General features: G+C 43.0%; 1 protein-coding gene across 4 annotated transcripts in view; it reads right to left on the reverse strand.

Moving 5' to 3' along the window:
* Window positions 1-14,253, reverse strand: part of CSRP2 (cysteine and glycine rich protein 2) — an 881,805-nt gene that overhangs the window by 280,478 nt on the left and 587,074 nt on the right. For all 4 annotated transcript variants that reach the window (XM_044087983.1, XM_044087982.1, XM_044087984.1 and 1 more), the window contains exon 4: window positions 12,932-13,061. In XM_044087983.1, coding sequence (XP_043943918.1) covers window positions 12,932-13,061 — 130 coding nt within the window. The remainder of the gene's footprint in view (window positions 1-12,931; window positions 13,062-14,253) is intronic.

Below are 14,253 nucleotides of genomic sequence, written 5' to 3' on the forward strand. Positions count from 1 at the left end.
AGTCAGGAGTTAAGTTGGCCTCCAAAAAAGCATCATCCACAATATCCAAAATAGGAGGAATAGCCAGGGGTCAATGTTGGAGAAGAAGAAGAAAATCCCTTAGTCTTTTCTTAGATTCCGAGTACTCCTGTCCTTCCCAGTGAAAATGTTCCCTCATTTCATGCAAAGTTTCCCCAAAAGAGAAATCCTCAGGGGGAGAAGCTGAAGGAATGGATTCCTCAGCATCAGAATCCTCATAAGAAGGGAAAGTGTATTCCTGGTCAGTAGAAGAAACTGAAGCCTGATCAGAGGAGTCATAATACACTTCCTGCCTTGGCCTTTTATCTGGAGGGGGATGTGAACCCCTAATCATAGTAAGTAAGTCCTCCGCCATCTTAAGTAACTGTTTCTGAGACTTGGGTGCCGGATCAAAAGAGGCCTGGGCTGCAGTCTTTGATTTGGAAGGAGTCTTTGCCTTTGTCTTTGGCCTTGCCTTTATTAGAAGCTGAGTAGGCCTGAAAACCCCTTCGGAAGCCGGTACCTGCACAGCAGCTCCGGACCCATCCGAAGGAGCATTGTCCGAAGGTCCTGCAACAGAAATATTCAAAGGCCTAGTTGGCTCCTCGTGGGAGTCCATTTCGGCCATCGGTTCCAAAATGGCCGACGACAGGGGCTGCAAAAGCGCCTCACTGACGACGGCAGAACCTGAAGCTGGCTCGGCTTTTACAACATCGTCTGATTTGGACCTCGGAGGCCTGTCTTTATCCTTGCGTCGTTTGTGAACTCAGGTAGCCGGAACCGTATCAGACGACATTTTGTAATTAAAATGCCTACCGAAGTAATGAAATGCAAAATCGTACCTTCGTTTAATCGTACGTTGATTGAATCTAGCACAAACCAACAACTAGCTACGTCGTGGTCAGGGCCTAAGCAAGGAATACAGTAAGAATGAAAATCCTTATGAGGTATTTGCTTCCCACATGAAATACAACTATTAACTTTTTCTGACATCGGACTGGAGCAAGAAAAGTTTCAACGGGTACTTAGCTTTGAGTAGGAGAAGAAAGTCTTCGGACTGAAATACGTTTATAAAAAATTGTCAGGAGTCAGCAGACCGGCACTTGCGAACTGCTATCACTGCACGGCAAGAAAGACTGGAGAACATGGCGTCAGCTGTCAGCTTTGTACTCCTGGCGCTCTGACGTCAGGGAGCATGGCTGAGCAGCCGATGCTGGACCCAGACTTTGGGATTCTGGCCGACCGAGGACTGCCTGCCGGCAGGGGAGAACCGTACAGTCATGACTGCAACAGTGAAACACGATGAACATCTAATGTTACCAGGTACAGGTTTCCCATGGTGTGTGTAGCAGAAACGGATACAATGTCCTATCCATTTTGAAATGGTCTGTTTTGAGATAGCTTTTCCTTGTGATCCTGCAGCATAGGATACAAAGAGCTGGTCAGATTTTCTGAAAGCCTTAGTTTTATCCAAGTAGTAACTTTCTCCTTTGTTCTGGGGGTTTGGGAAAAAGGTGGGCAAATGAATGGTTTGGTTTAGGGCCACACTGGATACCACCTTTGGCATAAAGGAAGGGTTAGTTCGTAAAGAGACTCTGTCTTGATGAAAAATGATGAAAGGCTCCACTGCCATTAGGGCCTGTAGCTCTGAGACTCTTCGTGCTGAAGTTATTACTAGCAGCTTTCCATGATAGAAACTGTAAATCAGCTGTAAAAGCTGGTTCAAAGGGCGGCAGTGTAAGTTTTTCCATAACAAAGTTGAGATACCAAGTTGGTGTTGGTGCTCTCCGGGGTGGTCTTATGTTCTTAGCCCCTCTGAGGTACTGTCTTAGTAGTGGATGTGAAAATATAGGAGGATCCGTGTTGTACTGAGTTGAAATAGCTGAGGCGTGGATCTTAATAGATGAAAAAGAAAGTCCTTTGTGCAACATCTCAGTTAAATATTGTAGAATCTGAGGAATATTTGGAACAAGGGGATTTTGTTCCAGGCACAAAATCTTTTCCATTTGTCTGAATAGGTTTTACTGGTGCTGGGCCTCCTAGCCTCCAGAATGACATCCATAACAGCTTTAGAAAGAATTGCTGACTGGTTGCTTAGGTAATTTGCCATGCAGCCAGATTTAAAGTCTTGAGCTGGCTGTGTAGAATCTGATTGTTTTGCTGAGTGAGCAGGTGAGGAATTTGAGCCTTGAGCCAAGTTCCTTAGTATTGGATACCAGTGCTGGCGTGGCCAGTCTGGAGCAATGAGTATCATTTGTGGCCTCTCTAATCTGGCTTTCAGCAGCACCTTTGCTAGAAGAGGCAGTGGAGGAAAGGCATACACTGTCAATGTTTTCCAACTGAATGAGAGGGCATCCACTTTCCATGCTAGTGGGTGGTATGTCCTTGTGCAAAATATTTGAAGTTGGTAGTTTTGGGGGTTGGCAAACAGATCTATATCTGGGCGCCCCCATTTTTGAGTTATCATTGCGAATACTTGTGGATCTAGTTTCCACTCGTGAGGATCCATGATGTTTCTGCTTAAATCGTCTGCCAATGTGTTTTTCTTTCCTGGCAGGAATTGTGCTTGTAGTTGAACTTGGTAGGTCAGTGCTGTGTTCCACAAGGTCATTGCTTACCTGCATAGGGGGTAGGAATGTGTGCCCCTTTGCTTGTTTATGTACCACATTACTGTGGTGTTGTCCGTCTTTATTAGGAGTTGTCCTGGATGTAGGAGGTCCTTGAAAGCTGTTAGGGCATTTTGTACAGCTAGCATCTCTTTTTGATTGATATGTAGATGCCTTTGATCTGTAGACCATTTGCCCTGAATGCACTGTCCTGCCATGTGTGCTCCCCAGGCATAATCCGATACATCTGTTATAGTTTGCCTGGTTGTAGGTAAGGTAAAAGGCTGACCCTTGTGGAAGTGACATGCCTGAGCCCACCATAGAAACTCCTGTTGAAGGCAGGGAATGAGTGGTATTATTGTTTCCAAGCTGTGGCTGTGTTGAGTCCATACGCTTTTCAGGTACCATTGTAATTTCCTCATATGCAGTTTTGCATATGGTATTAGTAGTAGCAAGATGCCATGAATCCCAAGGCCTGCAGAATTTTTCTTGCAGGGAGTTGGGTCTTTGTTGCCATCATTTTGAAGTATTGAGTCAGTTGTCCTTGCTTGTCTGGCATGAGATAAGCTATCTGGGCCGTTGTATTTAAGCTGGCACCCAGGAATATTATGTCTTGTGAGGGCACTAGTTTTGAATTCTTTTCATTTACTGTGTACCCTAGGCAACTTAATAGGTGTTTGACAAACGCCAGATACTTTAAAAGAATGTCCTTGCTTACTGCTTGAATAAGGCAGTCGTCTAGATATGGATATATTTGAATTCCTCTTTGTCTGCAGTATGCAATTACTGGTGCCAGGCATTTTGTGTAGACCCTGGGCGCAGTAGATAAGCCAAAGGGCAGTGCAGAGAATTGGTAATGGGTTGAATCTGCAATAAATCGGAGGTATCTTCTGCAATTTTGTCTGATAGGGACATGCAAGTATGCCTCATTGAGATCTAACGTTACTAGCCAAGCCTTCTTGCCCGGCATGGGAAGAAGTTGCTGTAGTGTTAGCATCTTGAATTTGGGTACTTGGAGATATGCATTTAAAATTGAGAGGTCCAGAATGGGTCTCCAGGCTTTGTCCTTTCGGGGAACTAGAAAGAGTCTTGAGTAGAATCCTTGTCCTTGCTCCTGTGTAGGTACCTGTTGAATGGCTCTCATGTCCATGAGAGCTGTAATTTGTTTTTGAGCCTCTGCCCGTTGATTTGGCGGCAGGTTTGGCATTCCTTTTATCCTTGGTAAAGTGTGAAAGTGGAATCTGTATCCTTGTGAAACAATATTTAGTACCCATTTGTCTTTCGTGATGATGTGCCAATTGTCTGCAAAAAGTGCTCATTTTCCTCCCAAGGGAGCTGCCAAGAGGGATTTGCTTGGCAGTCTGAGGGGTAAGTCATTGTGTTTGTCTTATGATAGCTTGAGACCTGTCTTCGCCTCCTTTCTGGGTTGTGGTACCCCGTTGTCGAGGCTTGTAAGGGCCTTGTGACTGCCCCTTGGGCATCTGTATTTGCCCCTCTGTGGTCTGTCAGAAGCTGGAAAGGACCAGTTTTTGGTTGGCCAATTTCTGCTAAAACGAGGGGGTTGAGCCTGTAAAAAATCCTTGATCGTCTGCATAGATTTTGCCTCATCCTCCATTTTCTTTAAAACCTCTTCTGCTTTTACACCAAATAAAACATCCTGCTGTAAAGGTGCATCCAATAACTTTGCTTTAACACGAACAGGTAAAGTTTGTTCTTTTAACCAAGCATGCCTACGTATGACAGACCCTGTCACTGCTGCTCTACAAGAAGCTTCCAATGAATCAAATCCACATTGCAAAGTATGTTTTCCCACTTGTTCAGCTGCATGCAGCAAATCTTGCATTTCCTTGTAATCAGGCTGCTCTGTATGTGTGATCATTTTTTGTTTTAATTGAGACATCAGGTATTGCTGATTATTTCAGCATGTGAAACTGGCAATTTAAGGCCCTCACAGCCAGAGTAGCTGAGGTATACACTTCTTTCCCCATCTGTCTAGTGCTCTAGAATCCCTTTCAGAGGGTACAGGATTTTTAGCAACAGAGGTCTTAACCCCTTTGGGACCCTGGGAAATGGTTTCTGGGTCAGCAACAGGGCTTTTATATAGGAATTTGTGTGAGTCAGGGACTCTGTAGTATCTGTCTGGTTTGGCTGGTGCAGGAGGTAGTGAGTCTGGGTTAAGGCTAGATTCTGAATAAACATCATCCACAATGTCTAACACGGGTGGGACAGCAAGTGGTCTGTGCTGGGGTAGTAAAAGGAACTCTAGGAGCCTTTTCTTAGAATCAGAGTAATCCTGGCCTTCCCAGTGGAAATGCTCCCTCATGGTATGTAAAGTTTCCCCAAAAGAGTAGTCTTCTGGGGGAAATGCTGAAGGAATAGACTCTTCAGCATCAGAGTCTTCATAAGGGGGAAAAGAATATTCCTGTTCCTCAGAAGAATCCGAGGAAATTGAAACCTGGTCAGAGGAAGCGTAATCCTCCTCCTGTCTTAGCCTTTTATCAGGAGGGGGATGGGAACCCCTGATTAGGGTAATTAAATCTTCAGCCATCTTAAGCATCTGTTTTTTAGGCATGGGGCCTTGTACTGGAGACTGCTGTACAGTCTTTTTTGCTTTTAAAGGAGTTTTCAGCTTTGCATAGGACTTAATAGTGAGTGTAGTCGGTCTGAAGACACCTTCTGCAACTGAAGGCGTTTCAACTGCATCGGAATCTCCTTCAGCCATGGAGTCGGAAGGGCCTAAAGATAAAGGCTGTGGAGGCCTAGTAATCTCCACTTGGGAATCGGATGCCGCCTGAGGTTCTAAATCAGCGGTCATCAGGGGCTGCGTAGGCACCTCACTGAAAACCAGAGAACCGGCGACTGGCCCAGCAGAGGCCTCAGAGACTGGTTTGGGTCTCGGCTGCCTGTCCTTATCCTTGCGTTTTTATGCATTCCGGTCGTCGGTTGCTCCGATGGCATGGTATAATTAAATTTCCTACCAAAGTAATGTCGGGCAAAATCAAACAAATGTTTAATAGTTCGTTTATTAAACCTAGCACAAAACCGACAACCTGTGACGTCGTGGTCTGGGCCTAGGCAAGGAATACAATAAGAATGAAAGTCCTTATGAGGTATTTGCTTCCCACAAGAAATGCAATTGTTAACTTTTTCTGACATCGAACTGAGGCAAGAAAAGGTTCCCCAATGGGGTACTTAGCTTTACTGAAGACTTCGGTCTGAAATTCGATTTGAAAATCTCAGGAGTCGGCTGACCGGCACTTGCGAACTGCTTCTGCTTCGGGCACCGCGTGGCAAGAAAGACTGAAGAAAATGGTGTCGGATGCCTCTTATATACCCCGGCGCACTGACGTCAGGGAAGAAGTGACAGCAACCGACACCGGACCAAGACTTTGGAACTCTGGCCGACTGCGGGACCGCCTGACGGCAGGATAACCCAAGTGTGATGACTGCAGCAGTGTAACACGTTGAACATCATATCTAGCCATACAAGTCTGGAATCTAGAAATTCCATAACTTCAGAAGAAAGAACAATTTATCAGTGATGTTTAAAATGCCAGTGCACTAATCTATTGCATTTAACTCTAAAAATGAAGTGGAAACAGTCACTTTAAGAGTATCTAAGTGGTTTTATACAATTATATACTGGCAAATATTTTAACAAGAGTCCACACACACACCCACACGCCCCTCACTAATTCCTGTACAAACCACACACACACACACACACACACACACACACACACACACACACACACACACACACACACACACACACACACACACACACACACACTGCTTCCTGTACAAACCTGGGGGGGTCACTTTATTATCTGTGCTGGATTGCTGTATGTGATATCAACCCTACAAATTCTGCTACAAATCTAGCCTAACTCTGGTATCAAACATCATAAATAGCAGTTGACTTTTGTTAATGGTAGACATACACTGTCCTTTCTGAGCTGTCCCTCTCCTATCTAAAGCCCAACTGAAGAAGCAAGCAAGTTGAAGGGCGTAAGCCTTGTCTATGTTCAGCAATGTAGTGCAAACCAAAGGACAGCTACAGTGCCAAAATGCAGACTGAAGTCATTATAGGAGTTCCCAAAATGCAGTCAGCTGGCTAACGCACAAAACTACAATGTGCACCATTCCCAAATCCAAGAGCTGTATGCAAACCTTAAAATTCATGGACTTGTGCTCCAGTGAAAGTACAGTTTTGTACCTACCATAAATGTAGATGTTCGAATGCTAATACAGCTGCAGTAATCACAGATGGGTTTTCAGCCATCAGGCGGTCCCTCGGTCGGCCGAATTCCTAAGTCTTGGTCCGGCGTCGGTTGTCGTCGCTTACTCTTCTGACGTCAGTAAGGCCAGAGTATACAAGACACAGCCGACGCCATGTTCTTCAGTCTTTCTTGCCCCAGATGTCAGGTGCCCCCAAAAGGAAGGCAATACATAAATAAGGCTTATCTACATATGCAGGCAATGCAATGTAATGCAAAATCAGTGTAAGCAAGCAAATAAAACATAGCAGGATAACCCAGTCAGGTGGTATGAAGAGGTTGTTAGGCCCCATGCCTTTACCAAGTGGGGAAGGAGGGAGGGAAACCTGTACTGCAGCTGTATTAGCACTCGAACATCTACATTTATGGTAGGTACAAAACTGTACTATGTTCATCGTGCATACAGCTGCAGTAATCACAGATGGGTAGAGTCCCAAAGCTATGCATAGAGTGGTAGGTACTATGAGGAACTGGGTTGAGCCAGAATGCCCTGCAAAACAGCAGTGGCAAAGCCTGTTCTTGTTCTGGAGTATAAGGGTAGGTGGTAGTGTTTTGTGAGGTAAGAAAAGTTTCCCCAACGGGGTACTTAGCTTTAAAGAAGACTTCAGTTCCAATTTTTTTTCGTAATTCAGGAGCTGGCCGACCGGCACTTGCGAACTGCTTCTGCTTCGGGCACCGCGCGGCAAAAAAGACTGAAGAACATGGCGTCGGCTGTGTCTTATATACTCTGGCCTTACTGACGTCAGAAGAGTAAGCGACGACAACCGACGCCGGACCAAGACTTTGGAATTCGGCCGACCGAGGGACCGCCTGACGGCTGAAAACCCATCTGTGATTACTGCAGCTATATGCACGATGAACATCTTTGCACTTTTAAAGTTTGCTCAATGAATGCACTAGATAGACATGCTCTGTTATGTGGGTGTATATCAACTGCTTGAAGGATCAAATTGTTGAAATCCATATGGTCGACTATTTGGTTCGTCGAACCATTCTGAGTGAGTCTGTGGTACAGCAGGGATTGGAGAATTTGTCCATTTCTCCATTGTAGTGGGGTCTGGGAGTTGGTGGGGATGCAAGAGGCATGTCCCCCTGTAAAAACAATGTCTTGTGTAGTTGACAGGTGTTGTGTGGACTTGACAGTATTTTGATTAATTGCATTGTCAACCCTATGACGTTCGACAATGTGGCTTTTCAATAAACTGACAGATTCCTACTATGTAAGAAACTTTTCAGGCAATTATATTCTTCTGCATTATTTTTGACTGTCAAACAGTTAAATAAAAATGGCCGGTGGAGGTACAAACACTTTTATAAAATTATTTTAACCCCACCTAGCTATACTTTTGATTACACGTGTAAAACACTCTGCATCTAAGGCTTGTTTGGCCTGTGGAAGTTCTCTGCCACATGGCTGCATCCAGAGTATCAAACACAAAGGCATGGATGCTTAACTCTAAACTTCTTTCATCTGAAAGCAGTGATTTGTACTTCTCATCCATTATTCAAGGTTATGCTTAAACAGGGATAGGCTTTGCTTTACATGGATAGAGAGACTGTTTCAGAGCACGAGGTCCTCTTAGATACATATCTGACTCACCAACATGTCCTATTTATGTGGCAAATCAAATTTAAATCCTTGGATTTAGTGGTTCTGACACTGTTTTGTGGATGTGCAAATAGTCCATCAGAGCTGGATCTGAGGCTGCCCTGAATGTAAGGCACAAATCGCTTCTCATTAAATTGTAGGAGACGGAGTATAGACAGGGCTTTAAGGTAATCTATGTAGAACAATGTGTTCATACCCTGGATTTTCATAAGTAACCTCTGTAGTTGTTCCAACTGTTGCATACATCTTGTCAGATACATGCCAAAGGGGGCATTACACAATGATGGATCTGATAATGGCTGAATAAAGTGGCAGTATGACTTCCTTGGACATGGACACCGTACCCTTACTTACAAGATGAGTTATATAGAATGATTTTCTTACTACCTTGAACCCATGTTGGTAAAAGGCCAGACTGCTGTCTATATATATTCCTCGATCCCAGACTACCAGGGTCAAGACTTAGGGCTGTCTTATCAATGGAGTAATTAACCTGGGTGGTAGTTTTCCCAAAAGGCACTACAGTGCATTTTTTGGCATTGAGTTTTAATCCGTGACTTTGGTACCAGTCATTTGTCTGTGTTAAACCCTCATGTACAATGCTTATGTCGGGGGAATCTATAATAGGTCCCAGTTCTGCGAACTTGGTTTGCCAAAAGTCCACTGACATTAACCTTTACATCTGAGAAGTAGATGCCAAATAGCAACAGTCCCAGCATGGAGTCCTCAGGTAGTCCACTGATGACCAATCTCTTAGTCGAGGTGGTCTCACCAATCCTGAGGTCCTGGGTCCTGTCTGTAAGCCAGTTAGCAATCCAGCAAATTATGTAGGGGATTATGCCCAGTTTGGTGAGATTGTCAGCTACTGTATCAAATGCCTTAGCCAGGTCCAGGTAGGCAGTATGCAATTTTCCCCCATCCATTGCCTTGTTGTCCTTCTCAAAACTGTCCACCAGGCGTAATAGGGATGGCCTTCCTTTAAAGGGAAACTGGGCTGGTTCCAGTGTTTGAAGGTTGCCCATGTCATTGATCATTTCCATGACTATTTGTTCCCTGGCTTTGTATATTACACAAGTCAAGCTACTTGGTCTGTAACTTCCAGGGTTGATTGATGGTCCACCCTTGTGAAGTGGGATAACTGCTGCAGTCCTCCATTCTCGTGATATAAAGTCTGTTTTGAAGCTATAGTGATTCAAGTGGTCCTGATAGGTCATGTTTCAGGCTAAGTAGGGGCATCCTGCGCTATTGTCAGGGCTCATTGAGGCTGTGTTTTTGGCTTTAGAAAGCACTGCCAGGACCTGCTCCCTTATAATTTGGGAGAGGCATGCTAGTTGGCATTTTAAGGCGGGGAGGGGCTTGAAGTTTCAGATGAATTTGTCAACCAGCAAATTAATTCTGTTCTGCTCAGTGAAGGTGGTACAACTCAGTTCAGCATACTGTGGAGTGTTACTTTGAGGATACAGACTTGGTTATAGAAGGCTTAGTGGGCGTATTTAGCCTGTGAGGCTACTGTGACCTCACAACTGGCCTTACTGGACTTAGTCCACTTATTTTCCTGTTAGTTTAGAGAGTTCTTATTATGGGAGTTGTTTTCTAGATTTTAGCCATTACTTTTTTTTCCTTTGCTATGCCCCATTAAAGGTTAGGATTCTATCAGTGTGGTTTGTTTTGGGCTTACGTCTAGTATGTACAGCAACCTCCTTACAGCCATTTACATAGTTGTACAGGATCTCTGTGAAAAATTCCACATAGGCTGCTGTAAATTCTGTGGTTTAAGAGGGGCACTGGATTTTTGACAATCGTTTAATGTAGTTTGCTTTGGAATAATGCCCAGTTATTACAGGGCTGTGGTTAAAGAGTTGATTTTTATTTTGAAGGAGACAGCTTTGTGGTCTGACCTCACCAGTAAGGATGCGACACCGGGGATGTGCAGCTCTCTCCCATATTGCTGAGTATCAGGTCCAGTAAGTTTCAACCTCTGGTGGGTGTGTCCATATCTCTCAACTTCTTAGCAAGAGAGATCTGGACAAAACCAAAAATAATGTGCAGACAAAGGCCAAAAAATAGGGATACATTTTAAATATTGCTTATATAAACTTTGAAAGTTGCCAGAATAAAAGATTTTGTGTTAGCATGGATTTTCTGAAGGATGTGAAGTCTGTAACTCAATCATCCATTATTTAGTGACTTCAATCCTCAATGATTTGCAAGAAACCACAAATTTTATGACGAACACACCAAAAATATGAGGCGAAAATCTGGATAGTTAAGAGCTATGAGTGTGCGGGGTCTATATTGGAACATCGAAATTGGAACATCGAATATTTAACAGCTTGAATCACTAAAGGTCGACCCTTAGTGATCGAACTGTTAAAACACTGAATGTTCCGAAAAAAAAAATAAAAGCAAAAACAAAACAAAAAAAAAACTAAATGGTGTAGGCAGGGGGGCAAGCCCCCCTGCTACTTAAATATACCAACTCCGAGACCGCACTACATTGAAGTAAACAGAAATCTCCCCTTATGGAGATTTCAATTTACCTCTTCGATGTTCTGCAGTTTTGCTATTCTCGTGTCGACAATGTCAGATTCTACACTGTCGGCTTTTGAGACAGCATACATTTCCCAATCCCCTGGTAGTTACAATCTCCCATGAACTGGGTATTTGGTTTAATAGTGAGTGTCTCTAGTAGGTCTAGGTACAAGCTATGGGAAGCTTGGGACACAGGATGGCCTATAGATTGCTAGAATATGATATGGACTTTGTCTCTGGTGATTTGCATGTGGATAAGCTCCAGGACATTGTCCTGTTTAATCAATCTAGATGTATACCTATTAATGTTTTTAGAGATTCCCCTAACTTTTGTCCCTGTCTGTGCAGCTGATGCTCTAAATGTGTGGAAAGCACTGAAGCCTTGCACTACTGGAGTACGTTCTGTGGATTTAAACCATGTCTTAGTAATGGCACTGGTGTCTATTCTCCGGGGTGATGAGATCTTGTAGGGTGTGGAGTTTGCCAAGGCTCCTAGCACTGAGCAGTAACACCTTTAGTATTTGTTATGTTAGTAGGTTTGTCAATTTGGCATTGCCTAAAACAGGATCTAAGGGTGGAGGATGAAGTCTTAGCCAATATTCATGAGCCTGGGGGGGTTACAGGTGCAGACAATCCTGTGCAAAGCAATGTGGTTTGTTAACCATGTCCTCCCAATGCCGACAAACATTGCTCTCCCCTGGAAAACACCAGAAACTAAACCAAATACTGAAGTCTGTCATCTTTTGTTTGCAATGTGGCATCATTCTTGATGAAAGGCACAATGCTGCTTAGTGCAAGGTGCATATCTAGCAGAGACACATTCAGAGAGATCAATTATGTTTCTTTTCATACAGTCCAGGGAGGTACTCCTCAGGTTACCACCCACATGAACTATGACAGAATCATACTGGCACCTGTGGTGTAGAGACTGGAGTGCCTGAGTAACTTGGCAGATCCTGGCTCCAGACAAAACAACAGTTATCTTCTTGTTCAGTCTAGTGAATGGGGTATCTGTGTGTTATACAAAGCAGTCCCCTATGACAACAGTTCTAGTTAATGTGCTTGCTTGCCTTGTGGACTTTGCTCTTGGGGCTCCACTGGGTACAGGCATACATGTGGTGTTGGATGTTGCTTTTTGTAACTGCTTTAGAGACTGTGGAGGATAGATGTTGCCAATTATACATTTAGGAGGACTTTGAGGTCTGGGAGGATTGCTTTTTACTGCCTCAGTGCTTCAGTGGTTATAATCTCTGCATCACATATTTAGGGTCCAGGGTTCAATCCTGCTCCAAAGTTCGATCCTGCCTTCCAGTCACTGTCTGTGTGGAGAAGACTATATGGATTTTCTCTAGGTGCTCCAGTTCCCTCTCATTTCCCAGAACCTGCTGACTGATTAGCTACTTCAAACTATCTATACAAGATTTAATTTCTAAAATTTCATTTGACATAGAAACACAAATAAGCAGTTAAAGTACATAGCTATTTCAGTGATAAAACATTTCCCAGTGTGTATGCTCAGCAAAGCAAAACAAATGTATTTTTACTAGCTGCATTTGGGTGTTGGGTACAAGAACAAATCACATATTTCTGCCAGCAGCTTTACAATTATCCTCGCAGACATTCTGTGCAACTCTACAGGATTAACAAACTTTCTTTAAGTTCTTGTGACATAAATGTCACAGTCTCTCTTCCTCAGTACAGGTGCAAAAGCACAGAAGCACAGGACAATTTTAGATTTTTTCATACTGAAGCCAGAACTCAATGCATTTAATTCACTTTTTTTTTTATTTTTATTGGCATTCTACAGTTAAAATGGTAAAGCTGAACACATGCAAGCCTTCAGAAACCGTCAAATCCACACAAAGTTTTAGTACTTTCATCAAATGGAAAATTAACTGTAGAGATACCTTGCCAGCTCCCATAACTTTCTCAGCAGCATAGACAGAATCTCCACATCTGGAACACTTGTCTGCACCACCAAATTTTTGAGCAAACTTTGAAGTATTGGTATTTGTAGTAGGCCGATGGCCCTGAGCTCTGAACAAACAAAAGTAGCATTCATTAGTCAGGAACGCTTTAAACTTGCAACCCAGCTCCATTTCCCTACTCAAATATTGTATAAAGATTACTACTGGATTTGATTAAAGTGCTCTCCGACTCAGTTTTCACAAAACACCTTATGTATAATTACAAAGTGCTGATCTTGTTGCCAATAAACACAAGACAGAAAGGTAATAAGTTTGTTTTCCATACAGAAATGCATGTAATTAGACCAGTACTACATTCACATAGCTGTATAATAGGTTTTGCTTAGGATGCCAAACATCCATGTCATTACTATGTAAATGGTAACATAAAACTACCCTGAAAAATGTAGGTGCTGACCTGTAAGCAAGCAACTTACAAGTGAAGTCTCACTTCAAACTTCAGAAACCTGCTGTTTTAATGTAAACTGAAACAATACACAGAAACATAATTTATACAGGTTGCTGAAATGTGTTTAGATACATTTTTTCAAAGGAATAAAACATACAACACAAAGGTGACATTCCACTGAAACAGGAAAGCACAGTAACTGGCATAAAACGTCCATTCTTTTCTATCTAGTCAAGTAATAAAAGATAAAGATTTGATTGTATGTAACTGACTCGGTGGTCTGTCCTTACTCAACAAGGCCACCTCCAAAAAGCCTGTAAACTAAATACCCTGACTGAAGGAGACCACAACTTACTCAAAAACAGTTTAAAATTATAAGGCATGCAAGGTTAAAATAAGTCATTTTTCAGCAGCATTAAGTTAAGAAATGTATCAATACCTACATTTCCTGCTATCTCTAAACAAGCTTTTCAAACATATTAGTAATGAAAGTGGCTCATGCTATCTTAATCTCCTGAGACTGCTGAATACAATCACCCTTTTCCTGGTTCTTTTGTTAGTACCACACAGGACCATGGAAATAAGAATCAATGGCAGTCACATATAGTGGGGGGGGGGGGGGGGGGGGGGCAAATCAACTAGATGTGAAGGGCACAAGTAGCATAACATGCTGAACTGGTTTATGCTTGTCCTGGTCTTCTATATTCTATGTTCTCACGTACTGCTCCGTCAGAAACAGGTGGGCATGTAACCACTCAGCAAATGGACAGCTGCAAAAGTTAACATAAAAAAGATAACTTTTTAGAGACAGATATTTAAAGAATATACTTCAGGCTTATTAGCTTACCTCTCC

The sequence above is a fragment of the Protopterus annectens genome, chromosome 11.part0, assembly GCF_019279795.1.
Source record: "Protopterus annectens isolate FY-2018-M chromosome 11.part0, PAN1.0, whole genome shotgun sequence".
NCBI classification, from domain to species: Eukaryota; Metazoa; Chordata; order Ceratodontiformes; family Protopteridae; genus Protopterus; species Protopterus annectens.